Genomic DNA, 25,436 nt, shown 5'->3' on the forward strand with positions numbered 1-25,436 from the left:
TCCTTTGACAAAGATCTAGGATTTCCTGACCGTAAAAAGGCTCCCTAGTGGAAATGCTAATAAAAACCACAAAGAGATACACCCATTTGGATGGTTATTATTTTAAAAACCACAAACACAAAATAAATGTTGGCAAAGATATGCAGAAATTAGAATATTAGCCATTGTTGATTCAGGGTAAAAGGAAGAAAAAAAAAGAAATTGAAATACTTGTGCATTGCTGGTAGGAATGTAAAATGGTGCAACCCCTATGGAAAATGGTATGGCAATTTCTCCAAAAATTAAACCTAGAATTACCATAGAATCCAACAAGTCCATTTTTAGTTATATACCCAAAAGAAATGAAAACAGGAACCTGAGCAGATACTAGTTCCTATCCCTAATATTCACAGTAGCCACAAGTAAACAACCCACATATCCAATGATGGATGAATGGATAAACAAAAGGCGATATATACAGACTATGGAATATTGTTCAGCCTTAAAAGGGAAGGAAATTCTGACATATACTACAACTCAGATGAACCTTGAAGACATGCTAACTGAAATAAGTCAGTCACAAAAGGACAAATATCCTATGATTGCACTTAGACGTGTTAGCTAGAATAGTCAAATTCACAGAGACAGAGCAGAAGGGAGGGAGAATGGGAGTTATTGTTTAATGAGTACAGAGTTTTAGTTGGGGAAGATGAAAAAGTTCTGGAAATGGATGGCGGTAGTGCAACAATATGAATGAACTTAATGCCACTGAACTTTACACTGGCACTCTGCCCCCGATGACTGGCTTTTCAGTTGCTACCTGTTTCCATTTAAAAATGGTTAAAATGAAAAGCCAGGTGCAATGGCTCATGCCTGTAATCCCAGCACTTTGGGGGCTGAGGCAGACAGATCACCTGAGATCGGGAGTTCAAGATCAGCCTGACCAACATGGAGAAACCCTGTCTCTACTAAAAGTATAAAATTACAGGCTCATGCCTGTAATCCCAGCTACTTAGGAGGCTGAAGCAGGAAAATTGCTTGAACCCAGGAGGCAGAGGCTACGGTGAGCCAAGATCACACCATTGCACTACAGCCTGGGCAACAAGAGTGAAACTCCATCTCAAAAAAAAAATTGGTTAAAATATAGAGGCTGGGCGCAGTGGCTCACACCTGTAATGCCAACACTTTGGGAGGCCAAGGCAGGCAGATCACTTGAGGGCAGGAGTCTGAGACCAGCCTGGCCAACATGGTAAAACCCCATCTCTATTAAAAATACAAAAATTAGCTGGATGTGGTGGCGCATACCTTCAACCCCGGCCACTCAGCAGGAAGGAGAATTGCTTGAACCCGAGAGGTGGAAGTTGCAGTGAGTAAATTGAGATCACTCCACTGTACTCCAGCCTGGGCAACAGAGTGAGACTGTGTCTCAAAAACAACAACAACAACAACAAAAACAACGGTTAAAATTATGGATTTTATGTTATGTGTGGTTTACCACAGTTTGCAAAAATAAGAAGGCTCCCTGTGGTGAAGGCTTCGGCTGGTCTTTTGCATCTGGAGGTGGCAGAGCATGGTGGTTAGTCCCAGCATCCTCCTGGAGATTTGAGCATGTGACGTGCCGGCCGTGCCCCCTGAGGAGGACTGGCCAGTCATGGGGACTCAGCCTGGTTGCTGAATCCAGCTGGGCTCACTTCCCCCAGTGACTGGCTTTTCAGTGGCTATCTGCTGCCAAGACAAATGGTGTCCTCCCCTAGGGAGTCTAGGCTGCAGCAAAGCTATGACATAGGTACGACCATCCCTTTGTCAGGTGGGGCTTAGGTGGAGAAGTTGAAGGTGGACTCAGTCAATCTCAGGACTGAGAGCAAGGAGCCCCTTACTCCCACGGTGCCCACTTGGTTCCCACTGACTGTTGGTGGAAACTAGGGGCTGATATGAAGGCTTTTTAAAGGAAGAAATGACAAGCTGGGGGCTGGATTATCCCTGGGGATGGAAACGGAGTCAGCTAGATAGGTTATGTCTAGAGGGAGAGGAGGGTCCTCTGGTGTCAGGAAGGAGGGTCTGAGCTCCATGTTAGACCCTGGATTGGAGGGTGGGCAGGACACTTGGGAGAGACAGGACTTGGTACTGGTGAGGTACTACCACGCCCTTTCTGGAAGGGGACTATAGAGAAATAAATCTTAAAAGTGGACCTATCTTTTCACCTCACAAGTCAGCTTCTAGGAATTTATCCTAAGAAAACAAAGTCGCACCCCAAGATGTATGTATATGCAGCAATGTTTGCCCTAGTGCTGCTTGTAGCCCTGGAAAATGAGAAGCCACCATCAACAGAGGACTGTGCTAAGTACATTGTGGTACATCCAAACAAGCAAGTACTGTGCCACCATTGAGAATGATGAAGTGGATCTATATTTATCGATTTAAAAGAGGTCTAAGGAAGAAAAGGAAACTACAGAATGGTCTTTCCATATGAGCCAGGGAAATGTATGAATAATTTAGTGCAGAAGTTACTCTGTAATTGTTTGTGGGAGCAGATGCACGAGCAAAAAATTAAAGATGATTTTCCTTTTTTACACAGCCTGGGGCCAGGCCTCTGTTCTGAGCGTCCCTACCCCACCCTGGGCTGAGGCCTTTGTTCAGAGTGTTGGCCCTGTTGAGAGGACATGCTGGATTGTCCTCTGGAGGAGTTGCATCTACCACAGCCTTGGAAGGGAGGTGATAGGTTCCTCCCTTGGGGGAATGGTGGAGGCCTGAACCCTGTTCATAGGTGGTGGGATATGGCATGGCTGCAGGAAGGTCTGAGAAGGCAGAACAGGAGGTCAACACAGGCTGGGGGGGTGGGGACTTCTGGCAATTCTCTCAGGTTTAGAAAAATAGTTATGACATTTCTTGCCACTCTTTTGTGAGTGCAATTGAACTGTCATGCCTCTTACACTTAGATACTAAAGACACTAAAGAATAGGAAGAATGAGGTAGGAGAGGAACACTGTGCCCTGACTCTGGAGGGGTAAGATTGGCCTCAGGCGCCTGATCAGGGCCCTATGGGAAGCCCAGGAGGACATGAGGGAGACCCTTTTCTAGTAGATCTTTGACTCCAGAATCCAGGAACCCTGTTGCAGAGAGAGGCCCTGACATCTGGATTTTGACACAGACCTGAGCCTGGAGCTGTTGGAGACTCATATCCGGGACAGATGTGGAATGCTGGACAATCAAGCACCGCTGGGGCCTTTGGAGTGCTCCCTTCCTGTGAAGGTGTCCTGTTGTGATGGCTGCAGTGACTTTAGTCTCCCCTGATGACAGAAGCACAGCAGACAGGCCAGCTCCACGACCCAGCTCTTAGTTCCCACCTCCCCCAAGGTGGGCCTGTGGGGCAGGGAGGCTGCAGGTGGACTTGTGAACCCCTCACCCATATTCACCCCCCATGAGTACACTCAGTGCTTTCCCACATTCTCTGTGTTGCTCCTTACAATAATCCCAGCATGGGAAACTTAGGCTCAGGGAGCTCACATAACTTGCACAAGGTCACACAGAGTAGTCCCAGGCCAGGGCTCTGGCCACTGGACCATGACCCAGCTCCTCATCCACGCAGTGTGAGAGCCGGGGGATGGAGGCTGCGAGGTGCCTTGGCCCAGCCAGGGAACGGCGGCCTCAGCTTCTGCTTTGAGAAGTACAGCCTGGATCCAGGGCTGGACCCAAGAGCACCTCTGGGATGAGATTGTTTGTGTTTTGTTTTCCCTTTATTGTTCTAGAGAACTTAGGAACCTAGTGAACTTGACAGCGACGGTTCTGTATACCAGGGACATCGGTGTTGCCACCATCTGGAAGATATATGGGAATGGTTAACACTGAAATGATCCATGGGGATGCAAGGAGGCCTGAGGCATGGGGAAGAGGAAGGAAGGGAGACCCTGGGGACTGGGAATGCAAGTGGATCTGAAGGCATGGGGCTTTCTGCCTCTGAAGCATCACTCGGGCAGCAACAACCAGTTCCTGGTTCAGAGACAACATAGCTTCTTAATCCTCCTGGACCTGCCCTGCCTGGGCAATACCTGGTGCTCAGGAAGGCTCAGCACAGTATCTGTCTCAAGAGTGCAGGGACCCAGAAGGGCAGGTGGAGAGATAGGATTCCCTAAGGCCTAGATACCTGCTCAGTTCTCCCTTTCTTTTTGGGGCAACTTTCCTCCCTGACTGTACACCCTCTTCCCAAAGGAGGGCAATTGCCACACCATTCCAAGACCCCCTGTAAGTTCTCAGCCAAAGGCATTTTCCTAAGCAAAGCCAGGGGCTATGGTTTACTTGGATGACTCGTGATTTTTAGACAAGCTGAATCAAGAGTGCTAAAAAGCAGGCTGTTGGGTTTTAACTTCATCAACTGCAAACCTCAGTGATTTGTTTCATGTGGTTTGCTCTGGAGAGATGCTGACCTAGCGACGAGACTATGGAATGGGGAGAGAATTGCATGCTGAGGACAGGAGAAATCTCCCTCATGACCAATTTGTCTGTTGAGCAAGACATCTCAGATGCCAGCTTGGGCCATTCCTACCAGCTCGGAATGCTCTGTGTCTGACTCGGATGCTGTGTGTCTCTTAAGGGCACTGGGCTTGGTGGCCTCTGTGAGTTTGGCTGGTGGAGCTTGGCCCTGTTGGCTCCCAGGATCCACGGGCACTCTTCCTGTCTTGGGTCTACCCTATCGTGCAGGTTCACTGCCCACAACCTCCAGGAGACTGTTCCAAGGCCTTTCTTTGTGGGAGACAAGGCCTGCCAGGCCTTTCCCTGGCCCCTTTCCAATCCTGAGGTCAGTACACATCCTAGCATATTGCTGGGAATGAAAAAAAAAAAAGATATAAAAATTAGCCGGGTGTGGTGGCGGGTGCCCGTAATCCCAGCTACTGGGGAGGTTGAGACAGGAGAATCACTTGAACCTGGGAGGCGGAGGTTGCAGTGAGCCGAGATTATGCCATTGCACTCCAGCCTGGGCAACAAGAGTGAAACTGTCTAAAAAAAAAAAAAAAGATACAGGTCACAAAGACCCTGCTGATAAAACAGGATGCTGTAAAAAAGCCAGCCAAAACCCAACAAAACCAAGATGGCAATGAAAGTGACCTCTGGTGTCCTCACTGCTCACTAGACACTAATTATAATACATTAGCATGCTAAAAGACACTCTCATCAGTGCCATGACAGTTTAAAAATGCCATGGCAATGTCTGGAAGTTACCCTGTATGGTTTAAATAGGGGAGGAACCCTCAGGTCTGGGGGAAATCCCCACCCCTTCCCTGGAAAACTAATGAATAATTCACCCCTTGTTTAGCATATTATCAAGAAATAACTATAAGTATACTCAGTCAAGCCGCCCATACCACTGTTCTGCCAATGGAGTAGCCATTCTTTTATTCTTTTGCTTTCTTAATAAACTTGTGTCCACTTTACTCTATGGACTTGCCCCAAATTCTTTCTTACACGAGATCCAAGAACCCTTTCTTGGGTCTGGATTGGGATCCCTTTCTTGGATCTGGATTGGGATCCCTTTCCGGTAACAAGATCATCACTCTACTCCCCAACTGGAAACGGGGTCAGGAGGCTGTGAGAGCCCTTCAAAGCTGCCATTTTGTATTTCTGAGAAAACTCTTCAGCCTAATTAAGGTTCCTGCTAGAGTGCCAATGACAGGACTCCCATCCTCCCCAACGGTGGCAAAGCCAGAAACAAAAAAAGGTCTACTTTGTCAATCCAGGAAACCAGTGAAGGGAGGGAGGAAGAAGAGCAGCCCCTGGCGGTTCCCAGGGAACCCCCAGGGCTTGGCCCAGAGGCCAAAGGGAACTAGGCCTGGGCCACAAGTTTTCCTGGAAGGCTCTACTGCTTTTCCTTCTTCAGCTGGCCTCAACCCCTGGGCCAAAGCCACAAAAACAAAGTTCAGCTTAAAAAGTGAAACATAAAACTTATCCCAAGGGTCTCTGGTGACCTAGTTCTGGCTTCCTCTCAAACATGGCCTGAGGCAGACCCCGAAGGAACCTCAGAGGATCAGCCTTTCACAGCACCCAGAGGGTGTTCAGTCCTGAGCACCCTGGCTATAAGACCAACCTCCTGCTCAAGTCCCCCTGCCCAGAGTCAACCAGAGGGCCACTCTTTTTCAAGGGGACTTGATGCTCAGGCATCAAGTCCTCCTTTACCAGAGAGGAGGGGGACCCAGCAGGAGCTTTAGGGCTATGGGCCAAGGCGACCCTACTTACCCGGAAGGCAGTAATTATCTTCTCCGAAGATATTCACACCATTTTCTGGGTCACAGAACACCTCCATAACTTGGGAGGCCTGTTGCTCACGACAGCTTTGGGAGGTGACAAGGTGGTTGGCAGAATGTAGAGTATGGACTTTCGAGCCAGTTACATTTGGGTTTTAAGACGGCTTCAGGCTGGGCATGGTGGCTCATGCCTGTAATCCCAGCAATTTGGGAGGACAAGACAGGCAGATCACTTGAGGTCGGAAGTTCAAGACCAGCCTTGCCAACATGATGAAACCCTGTCTCTACTAAAAATACAAAAATTAGCTGAGCATGAAGGCATTTGCCTGTAATCCCAACTACTCAGGAGGCTGAGGCAGGAGTATGATTTCAACTCAGGAAGTGGAGGTTGCAGTGAGCCAAAATTGCACAGCGGCACTCCAGCCTGGGCGACAAAGCAAGACTCTGTCTCAAGACAGATACAAAAATAGAAAAAAAATAAGGACTTGGCTTTACCACATAGCCATTGGGGAACTGTAGGCAAATAGGTTTTTTGTGGACAGATATCCAATTATCCCAGTGCTGTTTATTGAAAAGCTGTTGTCCTTTCCCCACTGTACTACAATGCCACCTTGGTCATAAAGCAAGTGTCCATTCCTGTGAGGGTCTGTCCCTGGACTCTATTCTAGTTCATTGCTGCCTTTATTTATCCTCGTGCCACTACCGTACTGTATTAATTAGTATACCTTTTTCATGAATCTTGTTCTTTTTCTAAGTGTCTTGGCTTTTGCATTTTCATATGAACTTTCTAATCATCCTGTCAAGAGCCACCAAAAAAACCCACCATAATCACCCACTTTTTGAGATATTGATTGAAATGCTGGTGAGTCTATGGATCACTCTGAGAGACCCGATCTCTTTAAAATGTTGAGCGTTCAATCTGTAAACAAGATAGAATCCTTTTTTGTTTTAGGTCTTCTCTCATTTTTTCACAGGGATCTTATACATTTTTATTATTTTTTCCTACATAATATTTTTTTACTATTTTTTATTTTTTGAGACAGAGTCTTGCTCTGTCGTCCAGTGGGAAGTGCAGTGGCACCATCTTGACTCACTGCAACCTCCACCTCCCAGGCGCAAGTGATTCTCCCACCTCAGCCTCCTGAGTAGCTGAGACTTACAGGCACATGCAGCCATACTATGTTCTATTTTCTGTGGAGACAGGGTTTCACCATGTTGCCCAGGCTGGTCTCGAACTCCTGGGCTTAAGTGATCCACCTGCCTTAGCCTCCCAAAGTGCTGGAATTATAGGCGTGAGTGATTGTGCCCAGCATATTTTTACTATTTTCTTTCTTTCTTTCTTTCTTTTTTTTGCCCCCCTAACCCCTACTATTTTTAAATAAATAATAGCCTCTTGAAATATGTTTTTCTGGCCAGGCGCAGTGGCTCACGCCTGTAATTCCAGCACTTTGGGAGGCCAAGGCAGGTGGATCATGAGATCTGGAGTTCAAGAACAGCCTGACCAACATGGTAAAACCTCGTCTCTACTAAAAATACAAAAAAATTAGCTGGGCTTGGTGGTGGGCTCCTGTAATCCCAGCTACTCTGGAGGCTGATGGAGGAGAATTACTTGAACCCGGTAGGTGGAGGTTGCAGTGAGCCGAGATAGTGCCACTGCACTCCAGCCTGCACGATAGAGTGAGACTCTGTCTCAAAAAATATATATATATATATATATTTTTTCTTTTATTGCTCGTATATGTAAACAAAATTTTCTTATATTGATGTTGTATTCCATAACCTTGATAATTAATCCTAATAATATTCTCCACATTCATTTGGATTTTCTAAGTATCTTCTATGAAGATTTCCTGTCATTTAAAAATGATGTTTCTTCCTTTCCAATCTCAAAGCTTTTATTTCTTACCTTCCTGTGCTGTCTGGGACTTCCATTACAATGTTGAATAGAAGTAGTATAGAGAGGTATTTTCATTTATTCTACGTCTAGATCTAAAGGAAAACTAAAGTTTCACCATTAAGAATGATATTTGGGTCAGGCGCAGTGGTTCATGCCTGTAATCCCAGCACTTTGAGAGGCAGAGGCGGGTGGATCAGGAGGTCAAGCGTTCAAGACCAGCCTAGTCAAGATGGTGAACCCTGGCCCCCAACTCCTGCCCCACACCCCACGTCTCTACTAAAAATACAAAAATTAGCAAGGCGTGGTGGTGGCAGGCACCTGTAATCCCAGCTACTCGGGAGGCTGAGGCAGGAGAACTGCTTGAACTCGGGTGGCAGAGGTTGCAGTGAGCCAAGATTGTACTGCTGTACTCCAGCCTGGGTGACAGAGTAAGACTCCCTCAAAAAAAAAATAAATAAAAGAATGATATTTTATATAGTTTTATGTAGACCTTCTTACTATACTATTCCTTGTTTGCTAATAATTGAGTTTTTTGTTTTGCATTGTTCTGTTGTAATCATGAATGGATGTTGATTTTATTAAATGCTTTTTGGCATCTATTAAAATGATCATATGATTTTTCTCCCTTATTCTTTTAATGGGGTAAATTTCTTGGATTGGTTTTCAAGTGTTAAGCCAAACTTGCATTCCTAGAATAGAAACAATTTACTCATTATGTATAGCAAGACTTGGCTGGCTAATCTGCTATTTAGGATTCTTTTAATTTTTATTTTTGAGACAGAGTCTCACTCTGTGGCCTAGGCTGGAGTGCAGAGGCGTGACCTCAGCTCACCGCAATCTCTGCCTCCTGGGTTCAAGCGATTCTCCTGCCTTAGCCTCCTGAGTAGCTGGGACTACAGGCATGTGCCATCACACCCAGCTATTTTTTTGTATTTTTAGTAGAGACAGGGTTTCACCATCTTAGCCAGGATGGTCTCAATCTCCTGACCTCGTGATCTGCCCGCCTTGCCCTCCCAAAGTGCTGGATTACAAGTGTGAGCCACCATGCCCGGCCAAGGATTTTTACATCTATGTGCATGAATGAAATTAGTAGGTAATTTTCCTTACTTATAATATCCTTTTTAGATTTTTGTATCTCTGAAGGAGTCTTCTTCCTTTTTATTTCAATCTCATAAGTCTGTTCAAAGAAAGAAGGTTTGTGGCCAAGCACTGGCTCATGTCTATAATTCCAGCACTTTGGGAGGCTGAGGCAGGAGGATTATTTGAGCCCAGGAATTTGAGGCTGCAACGAGCCATGATCACATCACTGCACTCCAGTCTAGGTGACAGAATGAGAAGACCCTGTCTAAAAACAACAACAAAAAGGCCAGACATGGTGGCTCAGGCCTGTAATTCCAGCACTCTGGGAGGCCAAGGTGAGTGTATCACTCGTGGTCAGGAGTCCAGACGAGCCCGGCCAACATGGTGAAACTCCGTCTCTACTAAAAATACCTCTCTCAAATACTATGCTCATCTATTTTCAGATTACAATTGACCATGGGTTAATGAAACCATGGAAAAGGAGACTGTGGATAAGAGGGGGACTACTGTAGTTAGAATTTTAGGGGACAGTGTTCTGTGTATCCCTCTTAGGTCAAAGTTGTTAATTGTATTGTTCAAATCTTCTACTATCTTAATGAATTTTGAAAATCAAATCTTCTATACCCATTATCTCTCTCTTCTGTCTTACTGGAACTTGAATTATACATGTGTTAGAACTTCTCATCACACTCTTTATTAATCATCTCCTCTCTTCTGTATTTTCCATACTTTTGTCTCTCCACACTTCTGTTGTTTTTGTCTGACTTATTTTCTAATTCATAAATTCTCTCTTTAGTTTGTCAGATCAACTGGTAAACTTATCCATCATTACTTATTATTGATGATTATACATGTATACCTTGAAGAGATTGTGGGTTCAGTTCAAGACCATCACAATAAAGTGGATATTGCAATAAAGTGAATCAAACAAATGTTCTGGTTTCTGAGTGTATATACTAGTTTATGTTTGCACTAGAGTCATTAAGTATGCAATAACATTATGTCTAAAAACCAATGTATATGTCTTGATTTTAAAATATTTTATTGCAGCACAAGGTGGCTTGTGCCTGTAGTCTCAGCTACTCAGGAAGCTGAGGTGGGAGGACTGCTTGAGCCTAGGATTTTGAGGCTGCACTGAACTGTGATTGTGCAACTGCACTCCAGCCTGGATGACAGAGCAAGACCCTCTCTCCAAAAAGAAGAAGGAAGAGGAGAGGGAGAGAGGGAAAAGGAGAAGTAGGAGAAGGGGAGAAGAAGGAGGAGAAGAAGGAGGAGGAGGACGAGGAGAAGGAGAAGAAGAAGAAGAAGAGGAGGAGGAGGAAGAAGATTGCTGAAAAAGGCTGTCACTTTGTGAGATAGAGACACAAGTGAGCAAATGCTATTGGAAAAATGGCCTTGATAGATTGTTCCAGACAGAGTTGCCACAAACCTTCAATTTGCAAAAAGTGCAATTCCACAAATAAATAAAATAAAATATAGTGAGGCATAATAAAACAAAACATACATGTGTTTTTAGTTCTTGAATTTCCATTTAGATCCTTTTTTATTATTCCCAGTCCACTGCTGAAATTCTCAAATGTGCCTTTGAACGTGGTAAACATAATTACTTTAAAGTTGGATTGTTATACCAACATTTGGAGCTCTGTGGAGTTATTTCTATTGTCTACCGGTTTTGCTGGTTTTCATTCTTGCTGTATTATCTTTTCATGGGCCAGAAACTGTATGTGCAAAATACAATGCAAAAAATTGCTTATAGCAATAACTTGAGGTCTGTGATGTCTTCCTCCAGAAAGGCGTTAAATCTGCTTCTGCCAGGTTCTTCGGAGTCACTAGCATTTCCCCCAGTTGCAGGGATTAAGATGATTTGAAGCTGATTCCAATTTGTCTACTTCAAATTCACCCTTACTTCCAAGGTTCAGCTGTTCCACATCTCAACTTGAGGAGGTTCATTAGGGCCTCTTTTTTAATTTTTTGAGACGGAGTTTTGTTCTTGTAGCCCAGGCTGGAGCGCAATGGTGTGATCTTGGCTCACTGCAACCTCTGCCTCCTGGGTTCAAGTGATTCTCCTGCCTCAGCCTCCTGAGTAGCTGGGATTACAGGCACTTGCCATGATGCCTGGCTAATTTTGTATTTTTTTAGTAAAAATTGAGTTTCTTCATGTTGGCCAGGCTGGTCTCGAACTCCAGACCTCAGGTGATCCACCCACCTTGGCTTCCCAAAGTGCTGGGATTATAGGCATGAGGCACCACCCCTGGCCAGGGCTTCTTATTTTGGCTATCCCTAAACTTCAATCATTGCCCTCCTGTTTAAAAAAATCCAGGGGAAAGTAGTCCCAAACACCAATTTATTATCTCTTCTATGGCTATAAGCAAATTTATTTTATTTCCAGTTGTCCTCATGAAGGGGCTGGACCAAATCGCAAGAATGAAACTCTACTTAACCTTCTGATCCTCAATTTTCTCTAGATGAAGACCTAGGTATGCTTGTTGGATTTGGCAACAGGAAAATCATCAGTGACTTTGACATGAGAAGACTTTGTGGAATGGTAGAGATGAAAGTCATATTGGAATATAGTGGGAGTGAACAGAGTGAGGGAGTAAAAATAGCATTTTTGGGGCAACTCTTTCAAGAAGTTTGGCTATGGAGGAAAGCAGAGAAATGAGGTGGAGTAAGAAGAGAAATGATATAGGTCAAGGAAGAATTTTAAGAGTGAGAGATAGGCCGGGCGCGGTGGCTCACGCCTTTAATCCCAGCACTTTGGGAGGCTGAGGCGGGTGGATCACGAGGTCAAGAGATCAAGACCATCCTGGTCAACATGGTGAAACCCCGTCTCTACTAAAAATACAAAAATTAGCTGGGCATGGTGGCGTACGCCTGTAGTCCCAGCTACTCGGGACGCTGAGGCAGGAGAATTGTTTGAACCCAGGAGGCGGAGGTTGCAGTGAGCCGAGATTGCACCATTGCACTTCAGCCTGGGTAACAAGAGCGAAACTCCGTCTCAAAAAAAAAAAAAAAAAAAAAAAAGTGAGACATACCAGAGCATGTTTGTTTGCTGATGTATACATTTCCCATCCTCACGACAGGTATGTTTCTCACAGTAAATTAACAAGATAGCTTCTATGTCTGTGTTAGTATTGTTTTAATTAGCATGAGTCAGAGCCCAGGGGCTCAGCTCTGACCAGGCTTTTTTTTTTTTTTTTTCTGCGGCGGAGTCCCACTGTCACCCAGGCTGGAGTGTAGTGGCATGATCTCGGCTTGCTGCATACTCTGCCTCCTGGGTTCAAGCAATTCTCCTGCCTCAGCCTCCTGAGTATCTGGCATTACAAGCGTCTGCTACCACACCGGGCTGATTTTTGTATTATTAGTAGAGATAGGGTTTCATTATGTTGGCCAGGCTGGTCTCAAACTCCTGATCTCAGGTGATCCACCCACCTTGGCCTCCCAAAGTGCTGGGATTACAGATGTGAACCACTGGGCCTAGTCTGACAAGCCTTTCTTATCACATCCACAGTCACTGCCATTTCTTTCTCTTTTCACTCCTATATCATCCTTAAACATGTCACCCTCCACTTAGTAAGACCTCTTCCCCATCGAGCTCCAATTTCTAACCTATCTCTCCAACCTCACCCTCCTCAGCCTTGGTTTCACCCCCTGCAGCAGGCTGCTACATGAGGTAAGCCTGGCCTGTCTGGGAAAGAGATGCTTTGGTTGCAGGCGGTGGGGGCTCTGAGCACCAGAGCTTGAATGTTTGGTCTGGGCCAGCTGTCCCAGTGGGAGTTGGTGCCTGGGAAGGCTCTGTTTTCCTTGGCTGAGATCCCCTGGGGCAGCATTTGAGCCAGAACTACAGTTCCAGGGAGACGAAGGTAGGACAGACATCCTGGACTGGTGAGCCAGGGCTGGGCTGTGCCAGGGCCTTTGTTTCTAACTTGGGAGAGGCTTCATGTTTCTGCCCTTTTTCTAAGAACTGTGGATGTGCCACGTGGGCACCACAGTGACCAAGTCAACAAGAAAAACAATACCCGGGGGAAAATCTTACTCCTTAAGTCACAGGATTGTGTGTGTGTGTGTCTTTGTGTGTGTGTGTGTCAAAGTTTCCATGTCTATCACATTATTTTACGTGTTTCTGTATATGCATTTCTTACCTGTGTATATGCCTATATGTTTATTTCTTACCTGTTTCTGTGTGTGTATCTCTAGTGACTCCAGGGTGGGGTCACCAACAGCCACATCTTATCAAAGTACTTTTCCTCCCACTATACATGTTAGGAAGGAAGAAAGGGGAATTGTGAGCTTGCCAGATGCCCCAAAAACTGTCCATTGCAATTAGAGAACAGGGAATCCCAGGCTGCTCCAAGAGTAGGAATAATATGGGGAATGAGGCTAGAACCCTCCCCTCTGTCCGATGAAAGAAAGACCAAGCATCCCAGGCATATAAGTTTAGGATTTATTCTGTGCCCTAGAGTCCCTGGAAAGTAGAAAAGCAGTCGGGGTAAGGAGATGAGAGATGCCATTTTAAAAAAAGGACAACAGTGGGAAAGTACTTTCCCTGGAAGCTGCTGGGGCTCTTGTGGCCTGGCCCTGTGGATTCTGTCTGTACAGATCCCAGATCAAAGGTGTGCTAAGGGAAGCCTCTAGAACCACAAGTGCTAACAAGTCATGATGTGGGAAACAGGCCTCCCATTTGAACCCCAGCCTTGAGGGAAGAACCGTTTCTGTGTAAATAAAGGAGGTGCTGGCTACACACTCCATCGTGGCTTTGTGTCACAGAGGCTGAACTGGCCAGTGAGACACAAACAGGGATTTCAGGGGTCAAGACAAAGTGGACTGCTGGAGACCAGCCAGCTTCCAGGTGGTGGAGCATGAGCGGGGTATAAGCCCATCTGTGAAAGCAGTATCGCACTAAAGAAAAGAGTTCCTCATTCCAAAATGGACCAATTTTAGACTTTATTTTGACTTAGAGTATTTATTTTCTTATTGTGGTAAGAAAGATAAATAATAGAAGGGCTTTGACATCTTAATATATAATAATAGGCCAGGCACACTGGCTCACACCTGTAATCCCAGAACTTTGGGAAGCCCAGGAGGGAGGATAGCTTGAGGCCAGAAGTTCAAGACCAGCCTGGGCAACATAGCAAGGCGCCATCTCTACAATAACAACAACAACAACCATCTCTTACTCAGTGCTCACTACATGCCAGGCACTGTTGTGTTTTCTATGTATTAACTCATTTAACCTTCATAACTTATAACTCATGTTCTGCAAAGAGCAGACAGAATTATGTGATTTTTTTCTTGGCTTTGCCTTATTATACCATGTTAGATAAAACTGGTCTAGTTTAATAGGAAATAAAGCCAAACTTTTGTCCCATTTTGGTACTCAAATATTGACTTTCCCTTCTACAGTACAGGACCAAGAATCTCTCTCCCTCCCACCTCGTTTCCTTAATCACTAGTTAGACGTTTGGAGGCCAGGTTTACAATGGTAGTTTTTCTGTGGCTGTCCTGCCCTCTGCTGGATTCAAGAGATAGATTGCAGATACGTGGGCTTACAGGAGGGGGTCTATTTACCGGAAAGCGGGGCGGATCAGGAGACCGGATTTCCCTCTGGGTTACTTTTGTTCACTAGAAATCTGGTCTGGGAGGTTGTGATCCAGCCTCTGAGTATGCAGTAAAGATTCTTGGTGGATACAACTGCCTGGTTTAGAGTTTAGAAGTTGTCTCTGTGTGTGCCTGCTTGTTTGTTTATATATGGATGGAGAGATGTGAGAGACCTCACTTATCTAGGGTTAAAAACAAAATTTCCTAACAAATTGATCTTTAGGAATTGGCAAAATTTATCAACTTGTGAACAAGAGATCAGCAAGGTGAAGAAAGCTATACTTTTGGGTATGGAAAAGGCATGGAAATGGATGGATTATTGGAATACTTACATAAGTAGCCAGTTCAGGGAAGGGAAACTACGTATAGATTGTAATTTCATTATACATAGTAACAAAAATGTCATATTCCACTTTCTTTTTTCTTTTTTTTTTTTTGGAGATGGAGTTTCGCTCTTGTTACCCAGGCTGGAGTGCAATGGCATGATCTCGGCTCACCGCAACCTCCGCCTCCTGGGTTCAAGCAATTGTCCTGCCTCAGCCTCCTGAGTAGCTGGGATTACAGGCACGCGCCACCATGCCCAGCTAATTTTTTTGTATTTTTAGTAGAGACGGGGTTTCACCATGTTGACCAGGATGGTCTTGATCTCTTGACCTCATGATCCACCCGCCTCGGCCTCCCAAAGTGCTGGGATTAAAGGCGTGAGCCACTGCGCCCAGCCCCTCCACTTTCTTATTACAGAATAAATATTAATGAGGAGGGTTTGCGATGCCAGGAGCATTGACTGTCAATCAGGGGCTAAAAATCCAATATATCGAAGAAGCAAAGGATAGGTATACATCTGTGGCTGCTTGCTAGTCATGATAAAGTTTCATTTCTCAAGAATGGTGCCCATGATCACATTGATGTGAATGCATAGACTACAGGCAAAGCAGCAAATAAGTTCTGACTTGAAACAGGCCACTTGGTACCAGGGATTATCTCAAGCAGCATGTGATGCAGACAGAGTATAATTCACACTCCCTACCCTCCGCTGCCCCACTTTTTCTTTTTTAGTTTTTTTTTTTAATTAAATTTCCTTTTTCTTTTCTTTTTATTCTTTCTTTCTTTTTTTTTTTTTTTGAGATGGAATCTCACTCTGTTGCCCAGGCTAGAGTGCAGTGGTACAATCTTGACTGACTGCAACCTCTGCCTCCCAGGTTCAAGCTATTCTCCTGCCTCAGCCCCCTGAGTAGCTGGGATTACATGTGCGCGCCACCATGCCCAGCACATTTTTGTATTAGTAGAGACAGGGTTTCACCATGTTGGTCAGGCTGGTGGTGTTGAACTCCTGACCTCAGGTGATCCACCCACCTCAGACTCTCAGAGTGCTGGTATTACAGGCGCGAGCCACGGTGCCCGGCCAGATTTATTATTATTGTGCTGTAAATAATTTTTAAAATTTATATACAGGCCGGGTGCGGTGGCTCAAGCCTGTAATACCAGCACTTTGGGAGGCTGAGGTGGGCAGATCGCGAGGTCAAGAGATCGAGACCATCTTGGCCAACATGGTGAAACCCCGTCTCTATTAAAAAACTACAAAAAAATTAGCCAGGCGTGGTGGCATGTGCCCGTAATCCCAGCTACTCGGGAGGCTGAGGCAGGAGAATTGCTTGAACCCGGGAGGCAGAGGTTGCCATGAGCTAAGATCGAGCCACTGCACTCCAGCCTGGCAACAGAGTGAGACTCTTGTCTCAAAACAAGCAAACAAACAAAAATTTATATACATTGGTAATAAAACATTTAAAAATAGGTTTTATGTATGAACTTCACTGATATCTCTACATTTCATTTGTCACTACAAATGTAATAATGTGTATGATCTAAAGTCCAGTGAGGGGCGCGGTGGCTCACGCCTGTAATCCCATTATTTTGAATGGCTGAGGTGAGAGGATGGCTTGAGTCCGAGGCGTTGAGGCTGCAGCGTGCCGTGATTGTGCCACCGCACTCCAGCCTGGGCAACAAAGCAAGACCCTGATTCAAAAAAATCCAGAACTAACCAACCAACCAACCAACCAAAACCCCCCAAACCTTCAATTAACTTTCTATAAATTTTGATCCCAATCAGGTAGTGCATATTCAGCCTTATCTTAAATCTAATCAACTAATTACATCAAATGACAACAACCGCTCCTCTTCCTCTTCTTCCCTCCCCTCCCCTCCCCTCCCCTGCCCTGCCCTGCCCTCCTTCTCCTTTCCTAGTCCAGTCTGAATCTTTTTTTTTTTGAGATGGAATCTCACTCTGTCGCCCAGGTGGTGTGATCTCGGCTCACTGCAACCTCCGCCTCCTGGGTTCAAGCGATTCTCCTGTTTCAGCCTCCTGAGTAGCTGGAATTACAAGCGTGTGCCACCACACCCGGCTAATTTTTGTATTTTTAGTAGAGAAGGGGTTTCACCATGTTGGCCAGGCTTGTCTCCAACTCCTGACCTCAGGAGATCCGCCCGCCTCGACCTCCCAAAGCGCTGGGAGTACAGTTGTGAGCCACCGCGCCCAGCCCCAGTGCTTTTGTTTTTCACTGCATTTGTGAGCTGTATGGTGCCCAGTGCTTTTAAACAGTCTTTCTTCTGGCGCTTATTTCTCTAGGGCAGGGGCATAAACTCCACCCTCTGACAGTCCCTCGAGGCCCCGCCCTTGCGCGTACCCCGCCCCTCTTTTTGGTCTCTCTGTCTGAAGGGCAGGCGCCGGACTCCGGTTGCCGATCCAAGCGGAAGTGACGTAAGGCGGCCGCCGGAGGTGTCGTTGCTGTGTTGCGCGACTGGCCTTGAGGGAGAACTGGGGCCTGCTCCCTGAGAAATACAGCTATGTCGATCGAAATCGAATCCTCGGAGTGAGTTCTGCGGTGGGGATGTTCCCGCCGTGCCGGGCACCCGGAGGTTAAGGGTGTGGGGCGGAGGGTACTCGGGAGAAGGCATCGGAGAGGCTAGGGAGTGGAGGGCCATTTCCTTGGGCCCAAAGAAGCATCTTGGATCTGGCTACCTCGGAGGTGGGCCGGCAAGAAAGTAGCCACTCTCAGACGTGAAGCCCAAAATCTCGAGGGAGGTGGCACCGGGTGGGGAAAACACCTTGCAGACCTGAGTTCTGTCCTTGGCCGACTGTGCTGTGATTGACCAAATTAAGGATCCACTCTGGACTCCAGTCTAATTATCGCACAGGGGGCTTGGTCTCTAAGCCTCGCTTCTCTCCCTGCCCAACTTACGCGAAGTGATTCGTTTCTTCCTCCGTGCTTATACGGTCTCTTTGCTTTCCTCTGCCTAGCGTTTATCACTCAATATTGTCACTGTTTGATAACCTCATCCCAAACTAGCTTTGACGGTGCCTAGGGGCTCCTTTTCCTTGTGGTCTCAGTGTCTAGCATACCTTAGAGGAAGAGTTAATTGCTTTTGGAATTAATGAACAACTAGCTATTTTATCAGGCCCTGAATTTTGGTTTGTGAGCTCTCTGTAGCCGTAAAGGAGAGACGATCTCTGGGACTGGGCTAGAAAGAAGAATTTTCAGGGAATGGGGGAGAGAAGTAGTGACTAAAGAAGACCTTTAGTGTGCTTTTCCAGAACTCCATCCTCCACCTGTCCTTGCCAACACTTAATAATGATTAAATTAACAGATATAATTGTGAGAGAGGACCTTTTTTGGAGACTTTTTTTTTTTCTTTTTTTTTTGTGAGACGGAGTCTCACTCTGTCACCCAGGCTGGAGTGCAGTGGCGCGATCTCGGCTCACTGCAACCTCCGCCTCCCGGGTTCACGCATTTCTCCTGCCTCAACCTCCCAAGTGGCTGAAACTACAGGCGCCCGCCACCACACCTGGCTACTTTTTTGGTATATTTTTAGTAGAGACGGAGTTTCACTATGTTGGCTAGGCTGGTCTCGAACTCCTGACCTCTTGATCCGCCCACTTCAGCCTCCCAAAGTGCTGGGATTGCAGGTGTGAGCCACTGCACCTGGCCCTTTTTTGGAGACTCTTCATAGGAGGAAGGGAAGTTATGCATTCTGCAAATACTGAAATCTATGTGTTGTTATAGACGCTGGAAATACAGTAGTGAACAGAACAGACAAAAATCCTTCCTCTCATAGAACATACATTGTGACTGGGGAAGGCAAGCAATAAACAAAAACGATAAATAAAATATGAAATGTAACAAATGGTGGTAAATGCTTTGGACAAAAATGAAACAAAGAAGAATGATAGGGAGTGCTGGAGATTATGACAACTAGGTCAGGAAGGAGTTGGAAAGGATTCCATGCTTTGGGGCCTGAGTGGTACCTGTAATGACCATTCTCCCAGTCTTGACCTCGGCTGTAGCAGTAATGGCTACCGCATGTTTTGTTTTGTTTTTAATTAATAATAGTTACTATTGGGCCGGGTGTGGAAGCTCACACCTGTAATCCCAGCACTTTGGGAGGCCGTGGTGGACAGATCGCGAGGTCAGGAGTTTGAAAACAGCCTGGCCAACATGGTGAAACCCTGTCTCTACTAAAAATTCAAAAATTAGCCTGGCATGGTGGCGGTCGCCTGTAATCCCAGCTACTCCAGAGGCTGAGGCAGAAGAATTGCTTGAACCCGGGAGGCAGAGATTGCAGTGAGCCAAGATTGTGCCATTGCACTCCAACCTGGGCAACAGAATGAGTCTCAAAATAATAATAATAGTAGTTACTATGTACTAAGTACTTTCTATGCTAAGTATGCTGTAAGTAGTATAATCAACCTTTTTATCAACCCTAAAGGATAGGTATTTTTCTTAACAGATAAGGAAGCAGGCACAGAGATGTTAACTGACTTGTCCCAGGTCACATAATTTTGGTTCAAATCCCAGATTGTCTTCAAAGCTTTTAGCTCTTTTTTTTTTTTTTTTTTTCTGAGACAGAGTTTTGCTCTTGTTACCCAGGCTGGAGTGCAATGGCACAATCTCAGCTCACCGCAACCTCCGCCTCCTGGGTTCAGGCAATTCTCCTGCCTCAGCCTCCTGAGTAGTTGGGATTACAAGCGCGCGCCACCACGCCCAGCTAATTTTTTGTATTTTTAGTAGAGACGGGGTTTCACCATGTTGACCAGGATGGTCTCGATCTCTTGACCTCATGATCCACCCGCCTCGGCCTCCCAAAGTGCTTTTAGCTCTTTATGTATTCGTTTGTGTTTGAAGGTAGAGAATTTGATTTTGGCTATGTCAAATGTGAGGTGTTTGAGGAGAGAGATGTCTTATTTTGGGAGTGCAAAATCAAAGTCACTGGAAATGTGCTAAGGAGGATAGTACCATACCAGAATAGTAGGGGTCTAAGCTTGGATACCTGCATACCTCAGAAAGGGGCCATGGGAGAAAAAGGCTACTGCAAGTAGCAGCTATCAGTTCTCTTTTATAGTTGTTTTTAAGAAGAGGGGCCAGGCATGGTGGCTCACACCTATAATCCCAATGCTTTGGGAAACTGAGGTGGATGGATCACTTGAGCTCAGGAGTTTGAGACCAGTCTGGTCAACGTGGCAAAACCCCGTCTCTACAAAAAACATAAAAATTAGCTGGTGTGATGGTGCATAGTTGTGGTCTCAGCTACTCAGGAGGCTGAGGTGAGAGGATCGCCTGATCCAAGGAAGTTGAGGCTGCAAAGAGCTGTGAGCACAACACTATTCTCCAGTTCTCCAGCCTGAGCAATGGGAATGAGAACCTGTCTTTAAAAAAAAAGAAAAGAAAAAAAGAAGAGAGTGTTTGCTTTCTCCTCAGGAATATATGTTCAAGAGCCACACTGCCAGTTTGAGTCCTGATTTTTCTACTTATTATCTCTATTATTTGGTCACATCCTCTGTAATTTGGGGATAATAGTAAACTTTTTTTTAAAAATTTTTTTAACAGGACCACCACTATCAGATAATAGTAAATTTACCTCATAGATTTTATTTTATTTATTATTTTGAGACAGGCTCTTGCTATCTTTCTCAGGCTGGAGTGCAGTGGCATGATCATGGCTCACTGAAGCCTCAACCTTAAGGGGCACAAGCAGTCCTTCCACCCCAGCTTCCCAAGTAGCTGGGACCACAAGCACACACTACCATGCCTAGCTAATTTTTTTTTTTTTGGTAGAGAAGGGGTCTCCTTATGTTGCCCATGCTGATCTTGAACTCTTGGGCTCAAAGGATCCTCCTAAATCAGCATAGCAAGTAGCTGGGACTGCAGGCACGTGCCACCAAGTTTGGCTAATTTTTAAAAATTTTTGTAGAGATGGGGTCTCATAGCTGCCTGGTCTGGTCTCAAACTCCTGGTTTCCAGCAGTCCTCCTGCCTCAGCCTCCCAAAGTGCTGAGATTACAGTCATGAGCCAAAGTGCCCAGCCTCATTGAGATTATTTTGTATCAATGACTAGACTAGTCATTTAAAGTATTTCAGTGAAGTGTGCTATAATATAATCATAAGAATGAACAAGAAACTAGGCTCTAGATTAGGAAATAAGATAGTCACCTTGATACTAACTCCCTTTCTAGCTGGCTGAGACATTAGGCAAATGATTTCGCTTCTCTGAACCCCAGTTCTGTCTCTAGGGTGGGGAGGTCCCCTTGTAATTTAGATTCTGTGACTTTGGAAAGTTTTACTCACATGATAAAGAAATGGTGGTGAAAGGAAATGATGAGTAGGAGCTAGGTAGGCTTTATTTTTGGCCTCTGGCGAGTGGGAATCCCTGAGCTGAATGATTTGTTTTCTTTCAGTGTGATCCGCCTTATCATGCAGTACTTGAAGGAGAACAGTTTACATCGGGCATTAGCCACCTTGCAGGAGGAGACTACTGTGTCTCTGAATACTGTGGACAGCATTGAGAGTTTTGTGGCTGACATTAACAGTGGCCATTGGGATACTGTGTTGCAGGCTATACAGTCTCTGAAATTGCCAGACAAAACCCTCATTGACCTCTACGAACAGGTAAGAGTGGTGGTGATGCTGATCCCCATGGGTTGGTTCCCCATGGGTTGGTTTGTTGTGAGCCAGCTCCCTGACTGGAAAGCATCAGTGAGCATTCCTTTAAGCACCATAGGGCTGCATCAGCCCATAAAACTTACACTGGTTTGCTTTTGATTTAAAAAGAAAAAAAAAACAAAATTAAAAAAAAAACAACAAAAACTTACACTGTCAAGGTTTGACATTGTTATTTTTTCTCCCTTCTTGCAAATCCAAGATTTCCCAAATTAAAATTCTTCCTTTTTTTTTTTTTTTTTTTTTTTTAAGACCGGGTCTTGTTTTGTTACCCACTGTGGAGTGCAGTGGCGAGATCACAGCTTGCTGCATCCTCCATTTCTAGGATCAATCCTTCCTCCTGCCTCACCCTCCTGAGTAGCAAGGACCACAGGCATGTGCCCCCATGCCTGCCTGATTTTTGCATTTTTTTGTAGAGACAGGGTCTCACCGTAATACCCAGGGTGATCTCAAACTCCTGGGCTCAAGCAGTTCGCCAGCCTTGACCTTGCAAAGTGCTGGCATTATATAGGCGTGAGAGAGCCTCAACTTTCTAATCACATAGTTAGTCTTTCTGTGACTAGCTCCTACCTATCCTGAACATCTCCTTTGCACAAATCCAGGTGTGCTTCAAGGGGCCCAGGAGTAACAAAGATACTTGTATCACTGGTCAAATTCCAAGGGTTTTAGAAGCTCCAAGTCAAGAACCTAGGACAAAGATCAGACAAATTACTCATTAGAAAACAACACAGTAGGCTTTCTGGAAATAAGATTGTAATTTGAAGTAAAAGTGGTGCGATCTCTGCTTACCGCAACCTCCGCCACCTGGGTTCAAGCGATTCTTCTGCCCCGGCCTCCTCAGTAGCTGGGATTACAGATGTGTATCACCATGCTCGGCTAATTTTTGTGTTTTTAGTAGAGACGGGGTTTCACCACATTGGACAGGCTTATCTCAAACTCCTGACCTCAAGTGATCCACCTACCTTGGCCTCCCAAAGTGCTGGGATTATAGGTGTGGACTGCTGCACCCTGGCAGTTTGTTTCTTTACATCCATATGAGTTCAATAATTCCCAAATTTTGGTAACTGGAGAAAAGTTTCTCTGGAGCTCATGGGGATATTCCCATCTTTAGCTTTCTTAAACATCTATATTCTGAGCAAGAAGCCTGAGAGGAGGGGAGATTGGTAGTTAAAAATGAAGGATGGAGTTTGAAGGATTGAAGTTATTATTTGTTTAATTTTTGAGAAAGAGTCTCTCTGTTGCCCAGGCTTGAGTGCAGTGGTGTGATCTTGGCTCACTGCAACCTCCGCCTCCTGGGTTCAAGCAATTCTCCTGCCTCAGCCTCCTAAGTAGCTGGAATTACAGACATGCCACCAGGCCCAGCTAATTTTTTTGTATTTTTAGTAAAGAGTGTGTTTCACCCCATTGGCCAGGCTGGTTTCAAACTCCTGACCTCAATTGGTCCGCCCATCTTGGCCTCCCAAAGTGCTAGGATTACAGGCATGAGCCACTGTGGCTGGCCGAAGTTATTATTTATGATTACTTCAGTTGTCCACCTGAAATTGCTAGTGAAAAGGGAAAGGGGCACTTCCTGGTATTGGAAATCACTTTGACAGGCTATATCTGTGTTAGATATTTTACTGAAAAATGTTAATAAGAGAATGTATTGAAACATCTAATTTTTTTTTAATTGTCCAGGTTGTTCTGGAATTGATAGAGCTCCGTGAATTGGGTGCTGCCAGGTCACTTTTGAGACAGACTGATCCCATGATAATGTTAAAACAAACACAACCAGAGCGATATATTCATCTGGAGAACCTCTTGGCCAGGTCTTATTTTGATCCTCGTGAGGTATGACTGTGGTAATGAAAAGAAACTTTTTGTTAACTTTGGAAATGCAATAACATGATTTTTTTTTTTTCCATTTTATTGGATACATTTTGTGATTTTGATTTAAGTTTTGAGAATGATGCTTCTCTGTTTATATATGTTGGCTGAAATTTGCATATGTTAAAGACAATAATTTTGTTCAGTTTTCTGATTATTTGAGTCTTCTACATACCTCATTTTAGAGGATTGTGTGTTGATTAGTGAAAAAAGAAAATTTTATTCTGATGTCATTTCCACATTAGCTCTCCCTGAAATGCTGCCTGACTGCTGCTATGCTCACTGATCATTCCTGTCTCCTGCCCCTAACAATTGCAGTTTCCTTCCAGCCTTTTTAGTCCCTGGAAGCTTGTGCTTTTGTTTCTTAGCTGATTATGCTTACGAGTAGAGCATGATGATGGATGGTCTTTTATTCTTCCAAAACTTTATTATCTATATAATTTCATTTTTCCTGCCCACCCCCCTAGCCTTTCACTAGAGGTTTGTCAAAATAGGAGGAAAAAGAATTTTAAAAAAATTTTTTTATGGGTACATAGTAAGTATATATATTTATGGGGTACATGAGATATTTTGATATAGGCATGCAATGCATAGTGAGGGTAAGTGGGGTATCCATCACCTCAAGCATTTATCCTTTGTGTTACAAACAATTCAGTTCTTTTTTTTTTTTTTTTTTGAGATGGAGTCTGACTCTGTTGCCCAGGCTGGAGTGCAGTGGCACGATCTTGGCTCACTGCAACCTCTGCCTCCCGGCCATTCTCTTGCTTCAGCCTCCTGAGTAGCTGGGATTACAGGCACACGCCATCACTCCGGCTCATTTTTATTTTCAGTAGAGACGGAGTTTCACTGTGTTGGTCAGGCTGGTCTCAAACTCCTGACCTCGTGATCCGCCCGCCTCGGCCTCCCGAAGTGCTGGGATTACAGGTGTGAGCCACTGTGCCTGGCATAAACAATTCAGTTCTTTGAATTATTTTAAAATGTATAATTAAATTATTATTATTTTTTCTTTTTTTTGGTCAGCATTTTCGCAATTATTATTATTATTTTTTGAGATAGAGTCTTGCTCTGTCGCCAGGCTGGATTGCAGTGGCACAATCTTGGCTCACTGCAACCTCTGCTTCCTGGGTTCAAGTGATTTCTCCTGCCTAGCCCATGCCACCATACCCAGCTGATTTTTGTATTTTTAGTAGAGGCAGGGTTTCATCCCGTTGGCCAGGATGGTCTTGATCTCTTAACCTTGTGATCTACCCGCCTTGGCCTCCCAAAGTGGGATTACAGGTGTGAGCCACTGGCCAATTAAATTATTATTGACTATAGTCACCCTGTTGTGCTGTCAAATACTATTTAAAAAAAAATTTTTTTTTTAATTAATTTTTTTAAAGACTAGTCAAGTGAAGCAGTGGGAGTGGAGAAGGAACAAAGAAATCTGTAACTGGTTGTGATCAATTAGTTGTAAACACCACTGCACTCGGACCAGCCTAAATACTATTTCTTATTCATTCATTCTTTATATCTTTTGTATCCATTAACTATCACCACCTTCCTTCTTACCCCCCCACCTCCACCCTTCCCAGCCTCTGGTAACCATCCTTCTACTCTTCTATCTCCATATTTTAGTTTTTAGCTCCCGCAAATAAATGCAAAGTTTGTCTTTCTGTGCCTGGCTTATTTCACTTACCATAATGACTCCACTTCCATCCGTGTTGTTGCAAATGACTGGATCCCATTCCTTTTTATGGCTAAATGGTACTCCATTGTGTGTATGTACCACATTTTCTTTATCCATTTACTGTTA

General features: G+C 44.8%; 2 protein-coding genes across 3 annotated transcripts in view; both read left to right on the forward strand.

Moving 5' to 3' along the window:
• The window catches only part of B4GALT1 (beta-1,4-galactosyltransferase 1), a 65,118-nt gene extending 62,947 nt beyond the window's left edge, over positions 1–2,171 (forward strand). Inside the window, exon 3 of the mRNA XM_064380665.1 lies at positions 1,480–2,171. Coding sequence (XP_064236735.1) covers positions 1,480–1,560 — 81 coding nt within the window. The 3' untranslated portion in view covers positions 1,561–2,171. The remainder of the gene's footprint in view (positions 1–1,479) is intronic.
• A 15,376-nt stretch (positions 2,172–17,547) lies between these two features.
• Positions 17,548–25,436, forward strand: part of SMU1 (SMU1 DNA replication regulator and spliceosomal factor) — a 32,488-nt gene continuing 24,599 nt past the window's right edge. For both annotated transcript variants that reach the window (XM_012454600.2, XM_021672849.2), the window contains exons 1-3: positions 17,548–17,654; positions 21,514–21,724; positions 23,453–23,605. In XM_012454600.2, the coding sequence (XP_012310023.1) occupies positions 17,629–17,654; positions 21,514–21,724; positions 23,453–23,605 (390 nt within the window). In that variant the 5' untranslated portion in view covers positions 17,548–17,628. The remainder of the gene's footprint in view (positions 17,655–21,513; positions 21,725–23,452; positions 23,606–25,436) is intronic.

This window comes from Aotus nancymaae, unplaced genomic scaffold, assembly GCF_030222135.1.
Source record: "Aotus nancymaae isolate 86718 unplaced genomic scaffold, 86718_ANA_hifiasm-v0.15.2.pri h1tg000003l, whole genome shotgun sequence".
Lineage (NCBI taxonomy): Eukaryota > Metazoa > Chordata > Mammalia > Primates > Aotidae > Aotus > Aotus nancymaae.